The sequence below is a fragment of the Falco peregrinus genome, chromosome 4 (genome assembly GCF_023634155.1).
Source record: "Falco peregrinus isolate bFalPer1 chromosome 4, bFalPer1.pri, whole genome shotgun sequence".
Lineage (NCBI taxonomy): Eukaryota > Metazoa > Chordata > Aves > Falconiformes > Falconidae > Falco > Falco peregrinus.
Genome location: NC_073724.1, coordinates 94762076 through 94783113, shown reverse-complemented (window position 1 = coordinate 94783113; position 21038 = coordinate 94762076). Strand labels below are relative to the sequence as shown.

The following is a 21038-nucleotide window of genomic DNA, read 5'->3' as shown; positions in this document are numbered from 1 at the left end:
AGTGTTTTTGTTACTTACTGAAAAGGACATTGAATTCACTATAGAGAGCTCCACTCTTGTGCAGATTTATGCATGGCAGAAAGCCTTATTACCAAAAGTTAGTGTGCCAAAGGCTTTCTTGTGGTCCAGGCTGTCAGTATCTGCAGGCAGTGTACACAGCAGCAGCTGCACTTCCACTGGCTTATGGAAATAGAAAGTGCTGGAGAATGCTTATATGAATACATTCATGCCAGCCTGCAAATCACTCAAAACTGCCATTTCAGCTAACACCATGTATGGTGCATTTTTCAGCTGAGATCAATTTGTGCATGCAGTCTAACCTAACTACAAACAAAAAATATAATGATACGTGCAATCTAACAATATTGAGATTGACCTGGATTATTGGGAACAGAAATCTTTCCCAAGCGAAGCCTGGGGAAAGATATACAACTTTACCGATGGGGACATATATCACACAATATAATCTGCCATGAGGGATGCAATCAAGGCCATGGTTTCTGCCACCTTCTCTTTTGCTGCAATATTAAAAATTTATCCAGGAAAAAAAATCAACAACAACTATGGCAAAGTATGAACCCACAGTTTTCCATCAGTGTGTTGGAATTATTTCTGCATGTGAAGATGGTATTGGATGGTCTGGGATGTTTGGTCTCTTTACTGCATGTCTGGCTGACTACATTACGCTGTGCATGACTATCTCTGTAATCAAGAGAACATGTCTTCATTCCTTCTGATGCAAACTGGTAGGATTTACTTATCCTTAGATCAGGCTCTGGTCACCTATCCTCCTCAGCTGTGTTTCACCCCTGAGACTCTTCCTTTCCTGCTTTTGTGTCTATTTTAACTGTGTGGGTGGGATCTGTGTTCTTAAAGTCTTGGTTCTCTGCTTGTCCACACCAGTTTACCTGATACAGCACATCACTCTTCTTGTGCACATGTCCTTGTGTTTCCTTCTATTGGAAAAAATTGGGCTTGTGAGACAATGGCATCTATTCAGGCTTTGACCCAGTTTCAGTAACAGTGTCACAAATGTGCCCTCAGGTGTGGAAAGAGAAAGCTCTCCCATGTTCTCCTGTTCAGGTATAGGTATGATGTTCTCCAAATCAAAGCAGCAGGTTTGTTTTTTTTTTTTAACAGCATAAAGGAGGTCTAGTGTAAGAGAAAAGTGTTAAAAATATCTGGACAAATGTCAATTGTGTTGAAAACTGTAGTAGATAGTAACTTTTAACCAGGCAGGTCTTCAGAGGAAGCTCTGTGTGGCCGTGTGTGATTGCCTGAACAGCCTCGTGCCGCTTGCTTATCAGCCCTGAGCACCTGTGTTTTCTTGGCTCATAGGCCTTCTGACTGTGCTGTTAGCTAGCAGCTATATACAAGTGAATGGTTCTGCTTCAGGGATGCCATGCCATGTGAGGACAGTGGTTGTATCCATGTTGTTCAGGGACAGCTTCCTTTCCAGTGGATTGGCTCACCCACACAGTGCATGAATCCAAGGTTTCTCTCAACCTTCCAATTCTTTGGTCTGTGCCATTCAGCCCAGTGTCAAAACTGATGTGAAGTTTGTGTTGCTACTCACTAGAACAAGGTGTCATGAGACTGAAGGCAGGTGCTGAATACCATGGGGTATGGTATGTAATCATGTAAGAGGGAGGAAGGATGGAAAGCCCACTGGACATCTGTACATAGGGCAGAGGGAGCACACTCTGCACACCAAGCTCAGTGGTGCCTATGGACTGAGGACCCAGAGTGAACTATCAGCTGGTGACAGCTAATTTTCATCTTAGAGGGAGTGCCAAAAGAAACTGTAAGAGTAGACTAACACTTCTATGCAATGAACAATCAGGGAACTCAGAGACATCTGCGGAGATAAGTTTTTGATTGCATAGAAATACAAAACAGTCTGCCCATAGTCTACTTACCAGTGATCCTCCAGTTGTCCTGTAATGATTCCTATATGTTTGCCTTCCTCTGAAGTATTTTTTTGCTTGCTTCTGTTTTTTTCCCAGTAACACCATTCATTCAACCTACATAACCCCACCGTAACAATCCCTATAGCAAGGTTGCATCCAGCATTCATAAATTGTTACAGTTCCATGTCTGTCACCTGATTAAAATCCAATATGTTCACCTTAACCTCTTACAAGTAGTTTTGAAAACATAAAAGTGACTTACTGCCAAGCTGCTAAGAGTATCTGACGTGATGAAGCAGATGATTGTGTCAGGAGGGAAAAAAAATCCTAAGAATAAATTTTTGGGGTCTATTCCAGGGGAATCTGGAGGGCTATTATCTAAAAAAGACACTCTTTCTTTGTTAGAAGCAACACCAGCAAGTCAAATTCCCCTGTTACACTGCCCTTTCAGGAACTCATTCCCTTGAAAAAAAACCCCAAACATGAGTAATTTACACCAAGCTGTGCTGTAACTAACCAGATCTTAGACAATAACCCAAATGTTCCATTTCTCACGCTGGCATTTGAAGGCCAGTCACTTCTGCAGCTCTGTATAGGTGACAGTCATAACTGCAGACCTTACTTTTTCCTGGATACTGTAAAGACCAAGAACCATAAACTGTTTACTGCAGAGCAGATGACATACATAGACAGCTAACCCAGCTTCTAAGTCCAGAACGATATTGACCCAAACCACTCACCCTCCAGGACCTCCCACCCACAGCTTCCTTTGTTGGAGTTAGCAAGTGCTGCAAGCAAGACTATCTCATGTATCAACCCACTGACACCATGTGTTCAAAAGTTTTATTCAGATTTGGAGTCATAGGTCCTCCTTTTTAGGTAATATAGTAAATTAAGATTTGAAAGGCAGTACAAAAAGAAAAGAAAAAGATGATGTAATCCTGCCTCCACTAAAATTAGTGACAAGACTCCCACTGGTGTCTGCAGGGGTAGGATGTCTCCTCCCAGATAATATCAACCTACTGTCTCTAATCTACAGCTGGTAAGTTCTTTGTCCAAGCCACACTTTTTGCATCTCCCAAATCAAGCTTATGAAGTGACCTATCCTTCTGGTACTGTGTGGGTCAGGCAATGAATCATTCCCTTTCAGTCCTGACGAAAGGCTTGTGTACCTGACAGCTTGTCTGTTACTTGCAGCTATAGTCATTGCCCAAGGAAAGTTCTCTTGATTTCCTGTAGATCATTGAAAGTGACAAAGAGAATGAAAAAGCATTTATGGTATCGTAGTGGGAAACCTAAATGACTAAATCACAGAAATAAATGTTTGCCTCACTGAATAGTGCAGAGATACAAGCATGGGGGGATCTCTGCTGTGTACTAGGGAGCAGGTCAGTTAACCTGATCATGATGTTCTGTGACCAGAGACTGCTTCTAAGGTGCTGGGTTTGTGCATGTCCTGTCATCACCCTCCTGTTCAGGTGAGCCTGGGTCATGCAGGCATTTCCTCCCCACACCATGGTTTCCCTGATGGGGATGTTGTGACCAAGGGGGAGAGCAGAGCCAGGTCAGCTTCTGATAGTGTTTCTTCACCCACAAATAAATAAAAGAGCATCCAGGAATAGAAGACATACAAAAAGTCTGGTTTGTATCTTCAACATTTGTTACTTCTTATGTGATAATTTTCCACTGCAGAAATATTTTTAATAGCATTCATACTGAAACCACAAAGACTTAGATCATAGCCTCATAATCTGATTAGGCGGCAGTGTGGAATTTTTGATGAAAGAAAACAAAAGATCCAAAATAACTGTTTAGCACTGGTCCTAGGATCTTAGTGTGGAAGGTGTCATTGTTGTCAGTGTAGTGTTTTTTAACAATTAAATCAGAATCTACCACTGAACTATCCTTGAGTAGAAAGGGGAGAGACCATAATAAATGGCTTGGTTGGGTTCTTTAGCATTTCTAAGCCACAGGCACATAGGTAGCATCTGACTCTGGTTGCTTACATAAAATGTAGAGGTTTTTTTCACTTAGCACTTCAGAGTGTCTCGTTGCTGTCCTAAGCTCATTTAAATCGTACTGTAGAACTAGGCTGCAAATTTTGACTTTTGCACTTGCGTACACAGTTAGAAAATGCACAAAATGATCCACATGGTAAATTTGTGGTGACTGGGTACGCAGTCTGTATGGATAGATGAGGCAGACACAATCTTCCCAGTGAACAAACTGCAGATGCATATACGTATGACTTACTTCTCTTTAGGATCAGCTAATACAGCCTGATCTTCTCTTGTTATTTCAGTCAGCTGTGCTCCTACTCACAGGCAATTCTGGCTGCAAAACCCAAAGCCTGGGGCCTTTCTTAACTTTAAACCTCAGGATCCAGATGCCAAGAGCCAAATGACTTGAAACGGTTTTCTTCTGCCTGACTTTTGGGGCAGCCCTGGTCCTGTGGCTGCCTGTGGGTGAAGACTTTCAGACCAGTAAGATTTTCAACGATGAAACTGAACAGAATGCTGAATTTTATAGTCATTCACTGCCACACTTCTACTGACATAACTCTACTTGATTCACGAGGAGTGCTAACAATTACATTAAATAGTTTGCCATTGAACTTGTGTTTGAAAAATGCATTTGATTTTGGCACAAGAGAGGAAATACATAGGGGCATTTCCAGCTCATAAGAAATATCTCACAAATGCAATTGAGTCTTTAATTATTTTTTAGAACTCTAGCTGACCCTGCTGGAGTAGGGGGTTTGGCCCAGAGGACCTCCAGAGGTCCCTTCCAACCTTAAACATTCTGTGACTGTGATTTGCTGAACCACATATCCTGAACAAATAAGCCATCATTAAGAAGGAAAAAAAAAAAAAGAAAAAAAAAGTGGCAGACCTATGAGGCCATCCACAAACTAAATCAAAGTCAGTAATTTGTTCAACAGCAAAACAGATCTCCAATTGTACGGATTTTTCAGGAAAGTATGAGCAAGTTCATAACTGTGAGATTAACAGGGATGTTCATCCTTGTTATAGCTAAAACAGTTCTATTTTCTACTGAAGGAGTACTTCATGGAATATATCTGCCTAGTCTGATGGCAGCTAAGCCAGGAAGGGGAGCAGAATATGGGAAAGTGGCTTTGAGGAGGGTGTGAGAGAATGACTGTGGGAAGGTACCATTCGCCTGGGCAAAGCATTACAGACTGTAAAAGTGGGGAACAATCCAGCTTTGGCAAGGAGATCGATAACATGATCTAATAAGACTTTTCCATTTGTAATGCCTCTGATCTGCAGCTGGAGAAATAATAAATACACATTTGATGTACAGCTGTTTTGTTCCAGACTTGCTTCTGTTTGGATTGTGGTATGACATCTCCCTGGCTCATGTTTTCAGAGCCCTTTCTGAGGACTAGAGATGGAGGAGAGTACACATTCAGGTATTGTCCATCAGAGTCTGGGCATATGTGGGACACACGTGAAGATCCACTGTCTTGGAAATGTTCCTGTGGATTCTGCAGACTTGTACAGGAGTTTTGCAGTGCCTTGCAGTGGTCACATAGAATTTTGCTAAGGTCTTGGCACTACAGAATAAGCCTTTCAAAAGACAACCTCATCCATACCCAATTTCATATGAAAATGCAAAAGAAAAAAAAAAAAAAAACACAACATATATTTTATTTTAAAAAGCTCTTTACCAGAATTCCTCTTTTAAAATTGTACTTACTCTGTTTTCTGTCTCTGACCAGCTGGGATCCAGAAATGAACCTCCATGGAAAGAACAGTCTTTCCCAATTAAATCATAGCTGCTTTTTTCTAGAGATGGAACAAGGGAGCTCAGCAGTCTCACTCACCACTTTATCTGTATCTTCTAACCCCATATGGGCACTTTGTAATCAAGGTCTTTGTAAAAGACAGAAGCAAGTCCTGCTAAGTCCTCCAGACAAATGGATCTAGGTGTCTGTAGACAGATAGATCTGTACTTGCCAGAACTGTGGGGTCTGGATTTGCTGCTCATCATGGTGACAGACTGATAGTGACAGGCAGACGCCTGAGCTCTGGGGGATTGTGGGGACACTGATGACCTTAAGAGGTTTCTTAGACCTCATTTACAGTACAGTCAACAGCCTGAAGACCCTGGGGTAAACTGCAAATCATACCTCAGGTCACTCCTGTCTATGTCCCTGAAATTTTCCCTGTCTCTTGCCAGTAGTTTTTGCACTAATGTATTTTTTTTTTTCAATTAATAAACACACTGATTTAATTCTGTTTAGCATCACATTCACATCACATGGCTTCAATGTGGCCCTGACTCAGGCCACATGTTCTATTGTGGGAAATACAGCTGTTGAAAAAACTGTTACATATTTTGCTGAGGAAAAAAAAAAAAAAGGTAATTGGACTAGCAATTAGAGGGATAAATGCCTGTGATTCAACACAGACATGACTAAAACAACTCTAAAAAGCCCAGCAGAAGTTACAATGAAATGAATGATTTTAAAGCAGGCATGCAGCAAGCAGCACTCTTCACAGATTAAACATCCAACACACCGTGACCAGCAGCATCTTTCATTTCATAGTGGTGTTTTCCAGGGGTCAGTACTGGGCCCAAAACTGTTTAACATCTACATCAGTGACCTGGGCAGTGGGACAAAGCGTAGCCGCAGCAAGTTTGCAGAGACTACAAAATGAGGCGATTGTTCATCATTCCGAAGGCAGGCTGGAGAAATTGGCTGACAGGGATCTCCCCAAGTTCAACAAAGGCAAAAGCCAAGTCATGCCCCTAGGGAAGAGTAATCCCAGGCACCAGTACAGGCTGTGGGCTAACTGGCTGGAAGGCAGCTCTGCAGAGGAAGGCATTGGGTCCTGTCGGACAACACATGGACCATGGGTCAGCAATGTGCCCTCATGGAAAAGAGGGTCAGTGGCCTCGTAGCTGCACTAGGAAACACACTGTCAGCATGTTAAGGGATATGATCCTTCACCCCTACTCAGCATCAGTTAGACCACACCTGGAGTGTTGTGATCAGCTTTGGGTTTCCCAGTACAAGAAAGAAATGGAGCTACTGGAGTGAGTACAGGAAATGGTCACTAAGATGATGAAGGGGCTGGAGCACCTGGCATAAGAGGAGAGGATGAGGGAGCTGGAACTGTTCAGCCTGGAGAAGAGAAGCCTCAGAGGGGTTACAGCATTGTTCACAAACACCTGTAGTAAAAGTGTAACAAAGATGGAGCCAGGCTCTTCCCAGAGGTTAGCAATGGAAGGACAAGGGGCAATGGGCAAAAACTGAAACATAAGAAATCCCATTTAAACATAAGAAAAAACTTTTTTATTCTGAAGGTGGTCAATTACTGCCAGAGGTTGTCCAGGGACATTGTGGAGTCTCCATCCCTGAAGATACTCAGCACCTAACTGGACACAAGCCCAAGCAACTTGCTCTAGCTACACTTGCTTAGGCAGGGGAGTCGAACTAGATGATCTCCAGAGGTGCCTCCCAGCTTCAACCATTCTGTAATGCTGTGATGTCCAGGCGAAGCATAAAGTTTGCATTTTTTCCTACAAATAACCTAAAGTATGTGGTTTGTAGGTAAAAGTGATAACCTCTCACACAGATGAATCCCACAGATTTGTTACCAGACATGAATTAATTATTGCAAATTAAAAAGGAAGACAGCAGGGCAGTTGATAAAAGGATGATTGAAAATATTATTTTTTTCTTTTTTGTCTTCTGCCTTCACCCACCCCCCCGCCTCCACATTTCTGTATGCCAGACCTGTACAAATATTACAGCACCTAATTTACACCAGCTCAGATGAATTGAAACATGAGGTACAGTACATAAAAAGAGGGAATTACAACTATCCTAGTCCATAGCTACATCTATAATATAAATAGTATATGGGAATGAGATAAAGCACCAGACAGAGTACTCTGCTGATATAGCACTCCATAGCATGGTTTTGGCTCACACCAGCTTGCACTTTTTGAGCAAATCCCATGCATTAATCTGTGAATAACAGATTCCAGGAAACATTCCAAGAGATAGCATAGACAAAGCTGCACAGATTTTGCTTGCTTTCTTCCTCCAACCCTGCCTCAGCAGGCTTTGCACTCAATGTTAGCTCATGTATGCTTTATCACATTGCATACAATGGAAAACTTCTGTGACATGCTAAAACAGCATCCTCGAAAATACCATGTTATTTCATGCACTCTAAAGTGGGGAGAGAAAAAGAAAGTTAATGCTTTAATGACAGTCAAAGGCCCTGGGGAAAGGTGACAGCTTCAGTTCTCCCCCTAGGCAGTCCTAAGAGCTCTCATTCTCAGCTAAAAGCTACCTAGCTCTTACCCGGGTTAAAAGCTGTCCTTCCACCCAAGCACTAGGATAGTAGATACTGTGGTCACCTTTTTGAGAGATTCTGACAGCCCAGTAAAGCTACACAACATATCAATGCGATTTTTAGATAGCTTTACAATTCGAGGAGTAGCGCTCATGGTATGTAACTATGAAATTAGGGAAGGTTTTTAATTGTGTTTGAGTGGTGCAGTTTAAGTGCATTAGCATGTGTTAAGTAAGAAAGGGAAGCATCAGTTTGTTTCTGTGAAAATATTTTTTTAAATTAAAAACTACACTAAAAGCTTAAGAATATTTTGAGTGTGCTTTACTGCCCAAAAAAGTATTTACAAATGAAAGAAGCACAGTTCAGCCAAATTCTTTATTGAGTATTTGTTTCAAAACAGAAGTATAAAAGCACATTAGATAACTCCTCTGAAACTTTGGTCTGCAGAATAAAGGCACTTTGAACATGTTTTCTCTACTCCATGAGTAATTGTTTTACAACTTTTCTTGAGAAAGGCAAACAACTTTTATGAGTAAAAAACTAGAGTTATAAAATTGACATAATTTACAGACAACTCCACATTAGTACCAGACATTAGCAAAGCATGTTTGATATAAAAGCTTTCAGACCTAGCCTCAGTTTTGTAAAACCTTTTTCCATGCTGAATTAACTGTTTGCATGCATTTTATTTATCCCTTTTATAATTCACTTTTATAATCAAAAGACACATTTAGGGAAAAGTGGAAAAACACTTAGGAATCTCGGTATATGTATTACTACAGGATTCCTTTAATGGGAATTATTTTTTCTTATAAATAAAGAAGTCAACATGATCTCAAATACATTTCAAGAAGCTCATAATGTTTGCTTTTTTTCTTTTTAAGAGCTTCCATTAGCCATGATACTAGAAGGCATTTGGATATGCAATGTAGAACAACAAGAAAAGATACATTTACTATAAGGCATATTTGCTTGTTTAGAAAAGGTAACTTTACTGGTGTCATTATGATATTAAACAAATGATGAATTTTGTCTTATAAAAAGTATACAATACTACTGAACCAAAAGTGTTATGTTAACATCTCATATTTCCTTAGATTACTCTAAAAGTCACATGAAGTCATTTTTTTTTTCTAGAAATTATCTAATTTCATTTATATTTCTTATTTAGCGGAAATAATAATAATAAAAAAATACACTCTGTATTGTTCCCTGCTCTTTTTAAATCCAATCCTGCAAACACTTACTAGCCAGCATAAGAAGGAATCCTGGTTCTACAGAAGCTGATGACCTTCAGTTGTTCCAGGACTCCATCCTGCATAGTGCTTACTATCAAGAGTAGTTAAAGCACCCCAGTGGACTACTCCTAGTGAGCACTGTGCTATCAGTATCTGCAGCTTCACATCCTTTTGTGCATTTGTGGTTCAGTTTACATTATGTTATCAAAACAACATCGTTTTCTCATGTTCTCATTTTTTTAAAGAAGTTTCTCTTCCTCTTAAACACCATGCTGTTAATTTGTAATTCTGTGGATTTTCTCTTAGAAAGTTTTTAGTGATAAGCTAGTCTTGTCCTCCTTCTTGCTGTTCCCCCTGGGAAAAATGGAAAAAGAACCATAATTATTACCTATAGCTATATATAATATAGTTACACTATATACTGTATTTACTTGTGAAACAGACATGTGAAGAGGAAAGGTGAAGACTGATGCTGAATCTTTTACTCTTGTGCTGGCAGCTAGGAACTGGCAATGATCTCTCAGCTTCTGAATTGATCAAAATATGTAGAAGCATTGAGTTAGAAATCCCATGGTGGGGAATTCCAAAGTGCCATTTTCAGTGTTAGACTTCAGAGTCAGAACTCACTTTGATGGCTTTAATTCAGTCTGAAACACTGTTTGACCAAAGTGCATAATTAAGTTTTTTTTCAGATAGAAATATATGTAAGAAAACAATCTAGAAACCCAGTAATTAACAATATCAAGCTTTGTTAAAATTTATTTTTGTAAAAGCATAAATTCAACCCTTTCAATGTCTGTTAAGAATTCTTAAAGGTATTTTTTTTCCCTCCTGACTTTTACCATAACTGAGAGTGACACTTGAGGCATGTTAAAATGTTTAAATAGATGTTTTGCATCTACCTTGTGTCCTCCTGGTTGGTTGTACTTTCCGTACAGGTGCTTCTAGAAAACAGAAATGTTACAGTCAGAAGTTATTTGTAAAAGCCTTTGAATTAAAACTCATTAGAAAAGTTGGAAACCCACTGCTGATTTATGAAGTTTGTTCTTTATGGTTTTCAGCAGATTAAGAATTTTTTCCCATTAGCATGTTGACTTGATCACCTGAAACATGAATGCTTATAATACAATTAACGCATTTCTGTCATGTGCAGTCATTCATAAAAAATTAGCAACATTTCAAAAGTACTTTTACATTTTAACAGTATGAATTCATTATTCACACTGATCTCCTAACAGATGGTTACATGGTGTAGGCAGGTTCCGGGATGTTTTGCCCGTGGTCTTCATTCAGCAAATACCATCTGACACTGTCAGTGACATACAAGCTCAAGTTAATGTACAGGCCAGGACTTGGCCTCAGCTTTTGGCAGAAGGTGGCCAGGCCTGCCATATAGACATTACTTCAGGAATTATAAGTGATATGCTTGAAACTCAATCATTGCAAGATGTTGGCCACGTTTCCATCTGAATTTGAGGCTTGATGTGTAATTGCATTGTGAGTCCACAGTATGATTTCCACATTTAGAGTTCAGTTAATTTCTCAGAGATTTCCGTTTTGAAGGGTAGAGTAGAGCAAGGGCTATTGAATAGGTATCACCTTCATTAGCAGATACATCTGTTTTCCAAACTATTGACTGAGTGAAACTACAGACACTTTTTCCACTTTCTCATCAAAACCTGAGAAATTTTTTAAACCAGATGTCTCCTCATTGGAAGGAAAAACATTTCACAAGCATAAGAGATAACTCTTCTGTTACTATCACAGAAATGTTACCGAGGTATTTTTCCTTCTTTACAACCACGAAGTGCTTGCATCTTAACCAGCTGCCATCAGTTGTCTTTTCATCCTAAGGTACAGCTTATATAAATGCATAGCCCTGAGACACAGGCTTTATGTCATTACAGCTGATACTAAACACTGAGTATCTGCAGCAGTGTGATAGAAAATTTCAAGCTCTGCACTGCTCTGACAAGGACAGAACACGGTCCATCCAAAGTATGTTTTCTCTACTTACATGCTCTCTGACAATTATGCTTTCAGGTAAACCTCATGGTCAAAGATCACACCTGTCTGTCATTTTCAGGCAATAGTTGACTTCTCCAAACACTATGGTATACCTTCAGTATTTAGCAAGACTTCAAAATTGAAGAAGCAGAAACATATTTTTTTAACTTTTTTCTTTACAAGCCATAATATTTTTTCCTATGAATTCAGTTCAAAGGCTGACAGAACAACTTATTCTGCATTATTAGAATTAGAATTGGAAAAGGACATACGTACAAATAAACAAAAGAAATGTGAATAACAAATTTCTGGTAGAAAGCCAGGCTGAATTGTATTTGGGTCCTTCAAGGCATTAATTTTGGATCTCGACATCTTTCAGTTTTTTTCAGACTCAAGAGCTTTCCTCATTTAAGCACAGGATAAAGGTAAAGAAATTTTAAGATCCTGTGAGATATTTACTCAACCCCAGAGTTATACTTCCTCCACCCCACCTCCCCTTCACCAAATTGAGAACCCCTCACATCAACAGATTGCATTAACACTGACAAGAAATAATTCAAGTTAAAAACAACTCACGTGGTCTTCTTCTGGATATGCTGCTTAGAGAAAAGGCAATTCTTATGGCGCGTGTTCCTTCAAATGTTTTACCTAAACTTTGTGGTTAGACATTTCCTCTTGTCCATTATGCTTGCCAAATCTTTTAGTTACTTTTAGCCACAAAATAAGCCTCAACATTTTTGTCTGCAATGTCAGGGAAAGAATTCTTTTTCCAAAACAATTATGAAACTCTTCTTGCTAAAATACTGGCTTCAGATCCAAGTAATTTTTGTGAATAGATAGTATAAAACCACACCTGGAAAGATCACTTCAGACAAAGCAGGTCTTAGTGATACTGGATTTTTAGACAAACTAACCTTCCAGATGGACCTTCTTGATTTCTCTCTCGATAATCTGTGGCTCTCCCTCAATTACTTTAGTAACCTTGGTGTACTCAGTTCCAGCTATGATAAGCATCAAAAACAGATGAGTTAAATCTAGCAGAGCATTTCTCCATATGCGAAGAGCCTTCAGTGGAAGCAATGTCATTTTGCAGGTGTAGGTTTATGCAGGCCACCATGTTATTCATGACGTAAGGTCCTGCTGATTTCCTCAGCCCTGCCACAGGCGATTCCTTCTCTAGGGCTGGGACTCATTCATTGCAATCTTGGCTTGAAGTTTTGTTTCAGCAAAGACTGCCAGTGGTAATAAGCAGTGCTGGATATTGTATGAGTAGAATTACAGCCCATATGAAATCATTCCTTTTACTTCAGACAGTGGTAATACATTTGCCTGTGACTGGACTCAGATTTAAACGCTTAGGAAATTTCAGTAAAAGAGAAGTAATTTGATGTATACAAGAAGGCCATAAAGCATAATCGCCATTAACACCAACAGCCATAAAGCAGCATGTGTATCTGCTTTTATTGGCTAAGCATATGGTAAGGTATTATCAAGGCAGCCAGGGGTAGCTGACTGCATAAATCATGGAAAAGATAAAGAAAAATCAAATTAAAACAAGAGACAAATCTGCCTATTTGGTCCGTTCTGTAAAGTAGGATGCTTATGCAAACTAACATATAATAGCAAGGAAAAATAGCAAGAATTCAAGAGACAGTATTCTTTTCCAAATTTACTACAAGGAAACTATTCATCATCTTTCCATACACCTATAGGGTCACTGTAAAATGCATCTTTACAGATTGTATCTGTTGTATATATCTGAGGTATTGTATACCTCTCTAACTGAAGTTGGTTACAATTACAATTGCAATCGTTAGATTCTGGCATCAGACCTGTCACCAGAATTTTGAATAATTCTAAAGATGAAGTTTGATCCTGCTCTTTATTGCCTGGTTGACACCAATAGAACACAATCCAGTACATGGAAGGATTTACTTGCTATAATTTCTTTCATTTTCAACTTTCCTTTTAAATATTCAAAACTGAAATAGGCATCACCAGAGAGCAAGTCTATTCACATAGTTGGGACACTTAAGATAGGAAAACATGAAAACCCTCTGGAAGTTCCTATTTCTCTCCAATTATTATAGGTGAATCCTGACTTAGATCGGTAAAACTAAGACTTAAAGCAGAAGAAAGAAATATAGTCAACAGTATTCATAATGATATCTTGGCATTCCTCTAAGACTAGCTATATTATCAACTACCGTGGTTTTGTTTGGTGGAAAGCCATCCTCCATCACTATATTTTTTACTTAACCAAAGTAAAGGTTGGTATCAGTCATATCCACAGAATAGTGCTGTTAAAGGACTACAAGATAGCTCAGTGAACACACAGCTGGCTGTGAAGTACTTCACAGGTATTCAAGTCTGTAAATTACTAAAAAGTGAACATAAAATGAAGTGGATTCACTTAATTTATGCCACGAGAAACATCTATACATATTTTTGAGCTTCTGACTCAGGTTTACACTAACATGTACTAAAACCACACCACTTGAATTCTCTTTTTTTATTCCCCATTGCTATTACAGATAGTTTTTCTAATCTACATGAAGCAAAGGACATTCAAAATTCATAGATAAAGATTAATTTCATAAGCAGAAGTTCTTTTGCCAATTTTCTACAGCTACGGGTTATTTATTGCCAAAACTGTTAGATATAAGAGAGCAAGAAGGAAAGAAAACCATTCCTTGGAATGCTATATTTGAAGAGAATTAAAGTTAATGCCTTGATATCCATCACCTGTAAGCATTGAAAGAAGGATGCTAAACATGCCTTTGATTATTAACTTGAGGGCAATGAATATTCATTTCTGAAGAACTAATCAGATGAATTTGGCCTACTACAATACTTTCCACTTCATTAGTGTTTTTCACAAATTTAAATTTGCTGAAAAAATGTTCACAGCTAGTGGAATAAATCTTCATTGCTCCCCTGAGTTTTAATTAGATAACTTTTTAAAGACTGAAAAAAATGATTTTTTTTTCAGGATCAATATCATAAAAATTGATTAATCAAACTTTGGTACTTATTTCCATTTCGCAGGCATCTGGCACTTCATATACAGCATTTTATTTTTTCTGCCATTAAAATTACACTTCTGCTAGGTCAGTCTTTAAAATGTGATCAACGTATCTGAGAGGGGTTTCAGGTATCATAGCCTACTGCAAAAAGGTTAGTTGTTATACACTGTATTACCTCCCTGCAGAAGTCTTTTGATTTCTTCATCTTCAAGTAAATGACCATCACCTTCAATAAATTTGGTCACCTTGGTAACCTCTGATAGGATACAGGTTATGGCAAAATTGATTTACAGAAAACATTTGACAATCCTGTAACAGCATACTACTGAATTAATCCTGTCACAGCATTTTGCTGAATTAAAAAGTTCATCTGTTATGATATTAAATTCCATGTAATCACTAAACCCACCATATTTTTTATGACAAACATAGCATAGTATGTATTAGACCAGGGGTCCTCAAACTTTTTAACCAGGGGACCGGCGCACGGATGCAGTGGCAGGCAGTCATCTGCGGCTGCTTGGTTTCCCCCCCCAACCCCTGGCGAGGGGTGGGGTGGGGTGAGGTGCGGGGGGGTCTGTAAATACCAGGAGCTGGATTGAGAACCCTGGGGGGCCGTATCCAGCCCGCAGGCCGTAGTTTGAGGACCCCTATATAATTAGACTCAGGCAGCCTCAACTCTTGCTGACTGAAATGTGAAGATCAGACTCTCAAAAACAGAATGTTAGTTTTGGACATTTGTCAGGTTCTGAGGTTTAATCTCTAGGTATGATTGTGCAGTATGAGCACCTTTGCTGAAAACATCGACTATCTATTCAGTCATTACTTAAGTAATATATATGTTATTTTTTATTAAAGGAAGGAAAGAAAATAAGGATACTAACCTTCTTCAAGTAATTTCTTTAACTTTTCTTCATTGTCTGGACTACCTGCAGTAATTCTGGTATATTTTATTTCAGGACCTGTAAAAAAGATATGTAAGACAGCGACTTTAATTAGATAGGATTGCCTTCTAAGTTATTTTTTCCTATTTAACACTTAGGATGGTTTCATGGTTAATATGCTTTAATCTGTTTTTATGGTCGTTTCATCTTTCACTGTGTCCCAAACTAAACTGAAAGAGGGTTACAAATAGTATTTAAAGCTATTCAGGAAAGTACTCAGACAAATTTAACATATTTATAGTAAATATATGCTCACATTCTTGAAGTAAGACACAGTTTTCAACACTTTGTTGTATTAGGTCATAGATCAGATACTTCCTAGGTACAAAAAGAGTTTGGATCCACTGTTGTAAGTATACATTGTTGCTTTTACTACTGCTATGAGTAATTTCAGAGCTTAACATTTGAGATTTTTTATCAGTTTCTACTACAGAGGGATGATAAGGAAATATCAGGTCTCAAACTCTGGCATTTTACATTATATTGAGCATTTTACATGGGATAATAGTGAAACTGGAAATTGAGAAATGAGAATATGGTTGGGTTTTTTCCTCACCAAGAAATTTTGAGTTGAAAAATAGTCCTAGGTTTATTCAGAAACCACCACTGTTTTGCATTCAATGATTTCCATTGTAGTAAATAGCTGAGTGAGAATAACTTAAGTCTGGTTCGTTACTTCTCTCTTCCTTGAATGCCTACTTAAACTGAATTTTAAGATTTTCTAAATAAACTTAATATTAAGACTTTCTACTAAGTCAGAATGTTCCTGTAACACTGTCTTTTCTTTACAACTTCTCTGGCAATCAAAATTTTAATGGCAGCATTCCAAGTGATATTTTAAGCAAGGGGATCAAAACATGTTAGCAGAGAATTTGTGACTGCTTAAATATGCCTCACTGCACTTTCCAATTTCTGTGAAGTTTCTAGGTTTCTTAAAGAAATGTCTCTGTAGTAGGTCAAATGAAATTGGACAAAGAGTTTTAAAGTTACTGTGGGAGAAGATCCAGGGACACAGATTCATGTAAATTTTATCTTATATTAGCTGAATACAAATCTCTAACTTGTGGATGTCAGACCAGTCAAGGCCCCTCCTTACAGAGAAACAGAGAAGTTTGGGGTTTTTTTTTTCTGAAATGATTGTCAAGGGACCCAGGCCTGGGATTACATACAAAAGTAGGTATTTACACACTAAAGGTCTACCTTTGGTCAAATGACACCTATCTTGAGATATAAACCCCAAAAGTTCACACACACGGAGTGGGTGGGGGTGGGGGTGGGGAAGCCATCTTTCTAAAGTAAGCCAGACTAAAAGAATTCAGTAAAATCAGTCTCATCCTGAAATGGTAGCAAGAAGCTTTCAGAAGCAGACATTTCACAAATATATTAAAAAAAAAAGGGCAAGTTTTCATTGTTTTGCATGCTGTTAAAATATTGTTGCAGTTTCCATATATGTGTATGTAGCACCCACAGCCAGAATTTTAGCCATACATAGGCAGCTCTCTAAGAAATGTAATTTAGGCATTTCCCTCCAGGCAATGCAATTCAGGCATTAGGACAGAATTTAAGATGCATTACTTTTGTACGTAATAATGAACTTTACTAAGTGTGAATAGCTCAGCGTAATTTACCTTGAATAATTCTTTCTTCTGTTACTTTTTTCTCTGTCACTTCCACAGGTCGCCCATCAATGATTTTGGTGTATGTTTTAATAATTGGTTCTACAAGGATTTTTAAATCGAAGACATTAATCAAGCAGTGAATAGTGTTACAAGTGCTGTTTTTGAGATGGAAACTTAATCAAGCTTACACAAGGAAATACTATTGCATATTTTATGAAAACTAAAAATGGTCAGAGGAGACCAGAAACTAAGTTTCCTCAAAACTTAGGATGGCTACATGCTGGTTTTCCCTTAAAAGCATCCTAGATGTGAACTTCTCAATGTCCCTAGCAAAGCAGAAGGCAAAGTTTATCTCTCTGTCTGATAAAATTGCCTGTCACAGAATTATCTACTGCATTTTTGATGCAGGACAACACCAGCAAATAATTCTTAACAGAGAGAGATCTTATGTCAGCATGCAGAGCATTTCTAAAGCTGTCTTGGCTGTAGCTATGGGACACAACTAGACAAAAACCCTAAATTTTTAAATTCATGAGAAGTAAGAATGAATTGATGCAATACAATTACAACACTTCCAGGTCTTGTTAAAAACAGAACAGTTGTTTAACATAACACACATGAATCCCCTACATAAAGTAGAAACAGACTGGGAATAATGAATGTTTCAAATTTTAACTAATACAAATTGAGTTGCTAAAAGTATACCAACCTCCATGAATCACTTTAGTTATTGTCTCCCCTTCCCTGACTATTTTGAACTCAGGTTCCCCTTCAATTAATTTAGTGATCTGTGTGATAGATGGGTCTGTGACACAGGAAAAAAACAACACATTACAAATAGTCATAAAAATATTTATGGTGTTCCATGGGGCTGAGATGAAGCCAGAATTATGCCCCCTTATCCTAAAGAAACCCAATGACTGTAATGGAGGATTTTTTAAATCTGCAAACCCATTTGCAGCAATGATATACAATCTTGTACTTCCTCTCATGCCATCTTAAATTTAGATCCTATTGCACACTTACTATTTACCTTTTTTTTTAAAAAAAACACTTTTGTGTATCTGATATTTTTAACATCTGTTGACAAGTCTCAGGCAAAAAACAGATCCTCAGCAGCTGAAAGAAAGTGTTCCTCTATATATGTAAGAAGGATACTCTGAGGCACTGTTGGAATATTATTGCTATTGTTCCACTAGTGATCAGCATGCAAACTATTGTATGAAAGCTTAAAAAAGGACTAGAGAGAGGAATATTTGTCATGTTGTTTGCTACTAACTGTATAGATATCCAAGAGGAAACTAGGACTTTTAATCAGAATTCCCTTATGTTGTTTTGGGTTATTTTTATTTGTTGTTTGGGGTTTTTTTATTTGGTGCTTTTTTTTTAGGCTACCGAGACTTGGCCAGTTGTCATCAAGCTTAAAGAAAAAAAAAAAAACACGTTTCACATATCAACTGGAATTGCTGTAAGGATATTTGTCAGCATTATTCATTTGAGTTGCATGGGATTGGTCATCTTGATTGCAATGCAAACACAAACCTCTTAATATTGTGCAATCCCTATAGACCACACTGATCCAAATGTATCTCTGTCTGACAGGCTGGAGCAGCAGATAACAAGCAAATTAGGAACATACTATTGATGCAGTCTATTAACAGGAATAATACAGTTCTTCTGTAACAAGTGTTCAGCAACACCTGCTTAAGAAGTTGCTGTAACTCACGCTTCCCTTATTCCCTATTCAGAGTTAGAAACTTAAGACAGTTCATCTCTCCCACTTTCCTTAAAAATCCCTTAAAAATCTTTCTTCATATAAATTTATGTAGGATTAGATACTGTATATTTTTATTTTTATTTTTCCAATTACTGATCAGGATTTAACAATAGCTTTTTAATATGTGTGCCTGGTGTTAATTGTTGAAAACAGTACAATTTAGGCTAACTAGTGTCCTTCACTAATAACAAATCCAAGCATACATTTTTGTTTGTTTTTGCAGCAGACTATTGCATAGGTTAGCTAGAGCTGAATAACTCATTTATTTGCTGCAGTTGAGATGATATGATAGGATCAGAATGATGCCCAGTTATTATAGAGCTCTATTCATCTACTCTTAGTTTTAAATAGCTGAATAACCCATTGCTTTTCCTTTTATTTTCTAACAATTCTGGCTGAAAAAAACATTCATCAATATTTCAAAGAAGCATTCTTACAAGATTCATTCACTTGCTTGTGTTTTAAATTTAGAGGCATTTTTGTGTGTTGAGAATACATACATTGATGCAAGTGATGAATATTACTGAAAATGTCAAAGGTATATTTATGAATATTTATCAATCGTTTTACATTTTTTAATATTTCTAAATTACTTTACCTTCCTATGTGGTTGATACAGCAAATGTATGCAAAACAAAAGGCAAAGCCATAGTTTGCTATACTGCCTAGTCTAGGATCAATCTTTTGAACATGTAATCCATTAAGATCTGGGTTTCAATCAGATTTAACTATTTAGATCCCTTTAACTTGCCTATGCATGGACAATGGAAGCACAACTAAAGTACAAAACATTGAGACAGGCATCACCCTCTAAACGTGGGGGTGCTGATGATTCTGGTTTTTTACTGAAATCTCCTTTCCATCATGATCTGCTAGAACTTCCTGACATATGCCGCAGAAATTAACGTGCAGCGTTGCCAGCTTTTTTCTACAGATAATTGTGGGCTTATATGGTTTTGATGCAAGCTACTGCTTACTACCGTTACTACTAGCAAGCTCAGAAGGACCAGAAATTACTTTATTTGGTCTATTTCTGAATCATCAGCAGAAAGGCTGTATTGGCCAGGAATCATTCCCTGGAGTACATCCCAAAGCAGAAGTACTGTACTGGCAATGGAAAGGAGTAACTCTTCAATACTCACTAACATATTTTTTCTGTCTGTGGTGAATAAAACTTAGCTGTATATATAACTGTAGAAGTGCTCAGACATTTCATTTTTTCCTCAAAAGAGGGGCTTTTTTTCGGTTAACTATCAATTTCTGAACAACATGTAAATCACCTAAATTATATGCCCTGTTTCTGGATTTAACATAGAAGAACAGGTACTTTCAGAGTGATTCACCTTCATCACAGGAAAATTTCCAAAATATCTTGGGTAAATTACCGTATGGAATAACCTATCCATTTATATTGCTCTGTGGATCTGTTTTAATGATGGAGACTAGGCAACAAAGATCAATATATATGTTGGATGATGTCTAATCCTAAATGAGATTGAAGCACAGGCAACCTGCAGAAAACACAAGCTCATGTCACTTCTGTTGGGAGGAAGTCCTCCCAGAAACAATGATTAAAAAGGCTGGATAAAAATTGTTGTTGTGAAACATTTTTAACTGCTTTCCTCCTCAGTTGAACTCAACCCTTTGAGCATTTTTGTTTCAATGAGAAACTGGAGCTCATTAGTAGTGATCTAGTGAAATCAATGGATGTTTTAATTGTTATGAATCACATGAGGTTTTGACAGTCCCAGCCCCACTTTTTGATCTCTTCAGTCCCACCACTAATCTTCAAGTCATGCTTTTGCCTTAAGAAATTAAATAAGTTTGGCTAACTGCCCTTTCCAGGCATCTGACAGATATTGGTATTTAGAACTGATTGAACACTATAGAAAAATTAACTGATTGGTTTTTCCTTCAAATTATAAGAAACAAATCTACTTAATTTTTTAAAATAACACTTTTAATTTAAAAAACGAAATTATTTTATTAAAGATATAGTAATATTTCAGGCACATAAAAGAAATGGTTTTAAAAAAGATTATTTAAAATGTATTTTTAAATGCCCATAGAAAAAGGAGAAAATCCACTTGGGGAGAAAAACTGTAGGAAATCTTTTTATGTAAAATATTTCAGCCAGTTCTAATTGCAATATTTGTATCTTTGCTTTTTCAGCAAAGTCTTG

At 37.7% G+C, this 21038-nt stretch overlaps 1 protein-coding gene across 10 annotated transcripts in view; it reads right to left on the bottom strand.

Annotated features, from left to right (window-relative positions):
* Positions 1 to 8606: 8606 nt before the first annotated feature.
* Positions 8607 to 21038, bottom strand: part of POSTN (periostin) — a 38017-nt gene continuing 25585 nt past the window's right edge. For 2 of the 10 annotated variants that reach the window (XM_027785925.2, XM_005236876.3), the window contains 7 exons: positions 17789 to 17884; positions 17089 to 17178; positions 15401 to 15478; positions 14692 to 14772; positions 12405 to 12491; positions 10386 to 10427; positions 8607 to 9837 (listed from right to left, as the gene is read on the bottom strand). In XM_027785925.2, the coding sequence (XP_027641726.2) occupies positions 9797 to 9837; positions 10386 to 10427; positions 12405 to 12491; positions 14692 to 14772; positions 15401 to 15478; positions 17089 to 17178; positions 17789 to 17884 (515 nt within the window). In that variant the 3' untranslated portion in view covers positions 8607 to 9796. Of the gene's footprint in view, positions 9838 to 10385; positions 10428 to 11714; positions 12087 to 12404; positions 12492 to 14691; positions 14773 to 15400; positions 15479 to 17088; positions 17179 to 17788; positions 17885 to 21038 lie in introns of those variants that run through there. The other 8 variants (XM_027785927.2, XM_027785929.2, XM_027785932.2 and 5 more) reach the window with 6 other exon arrangements.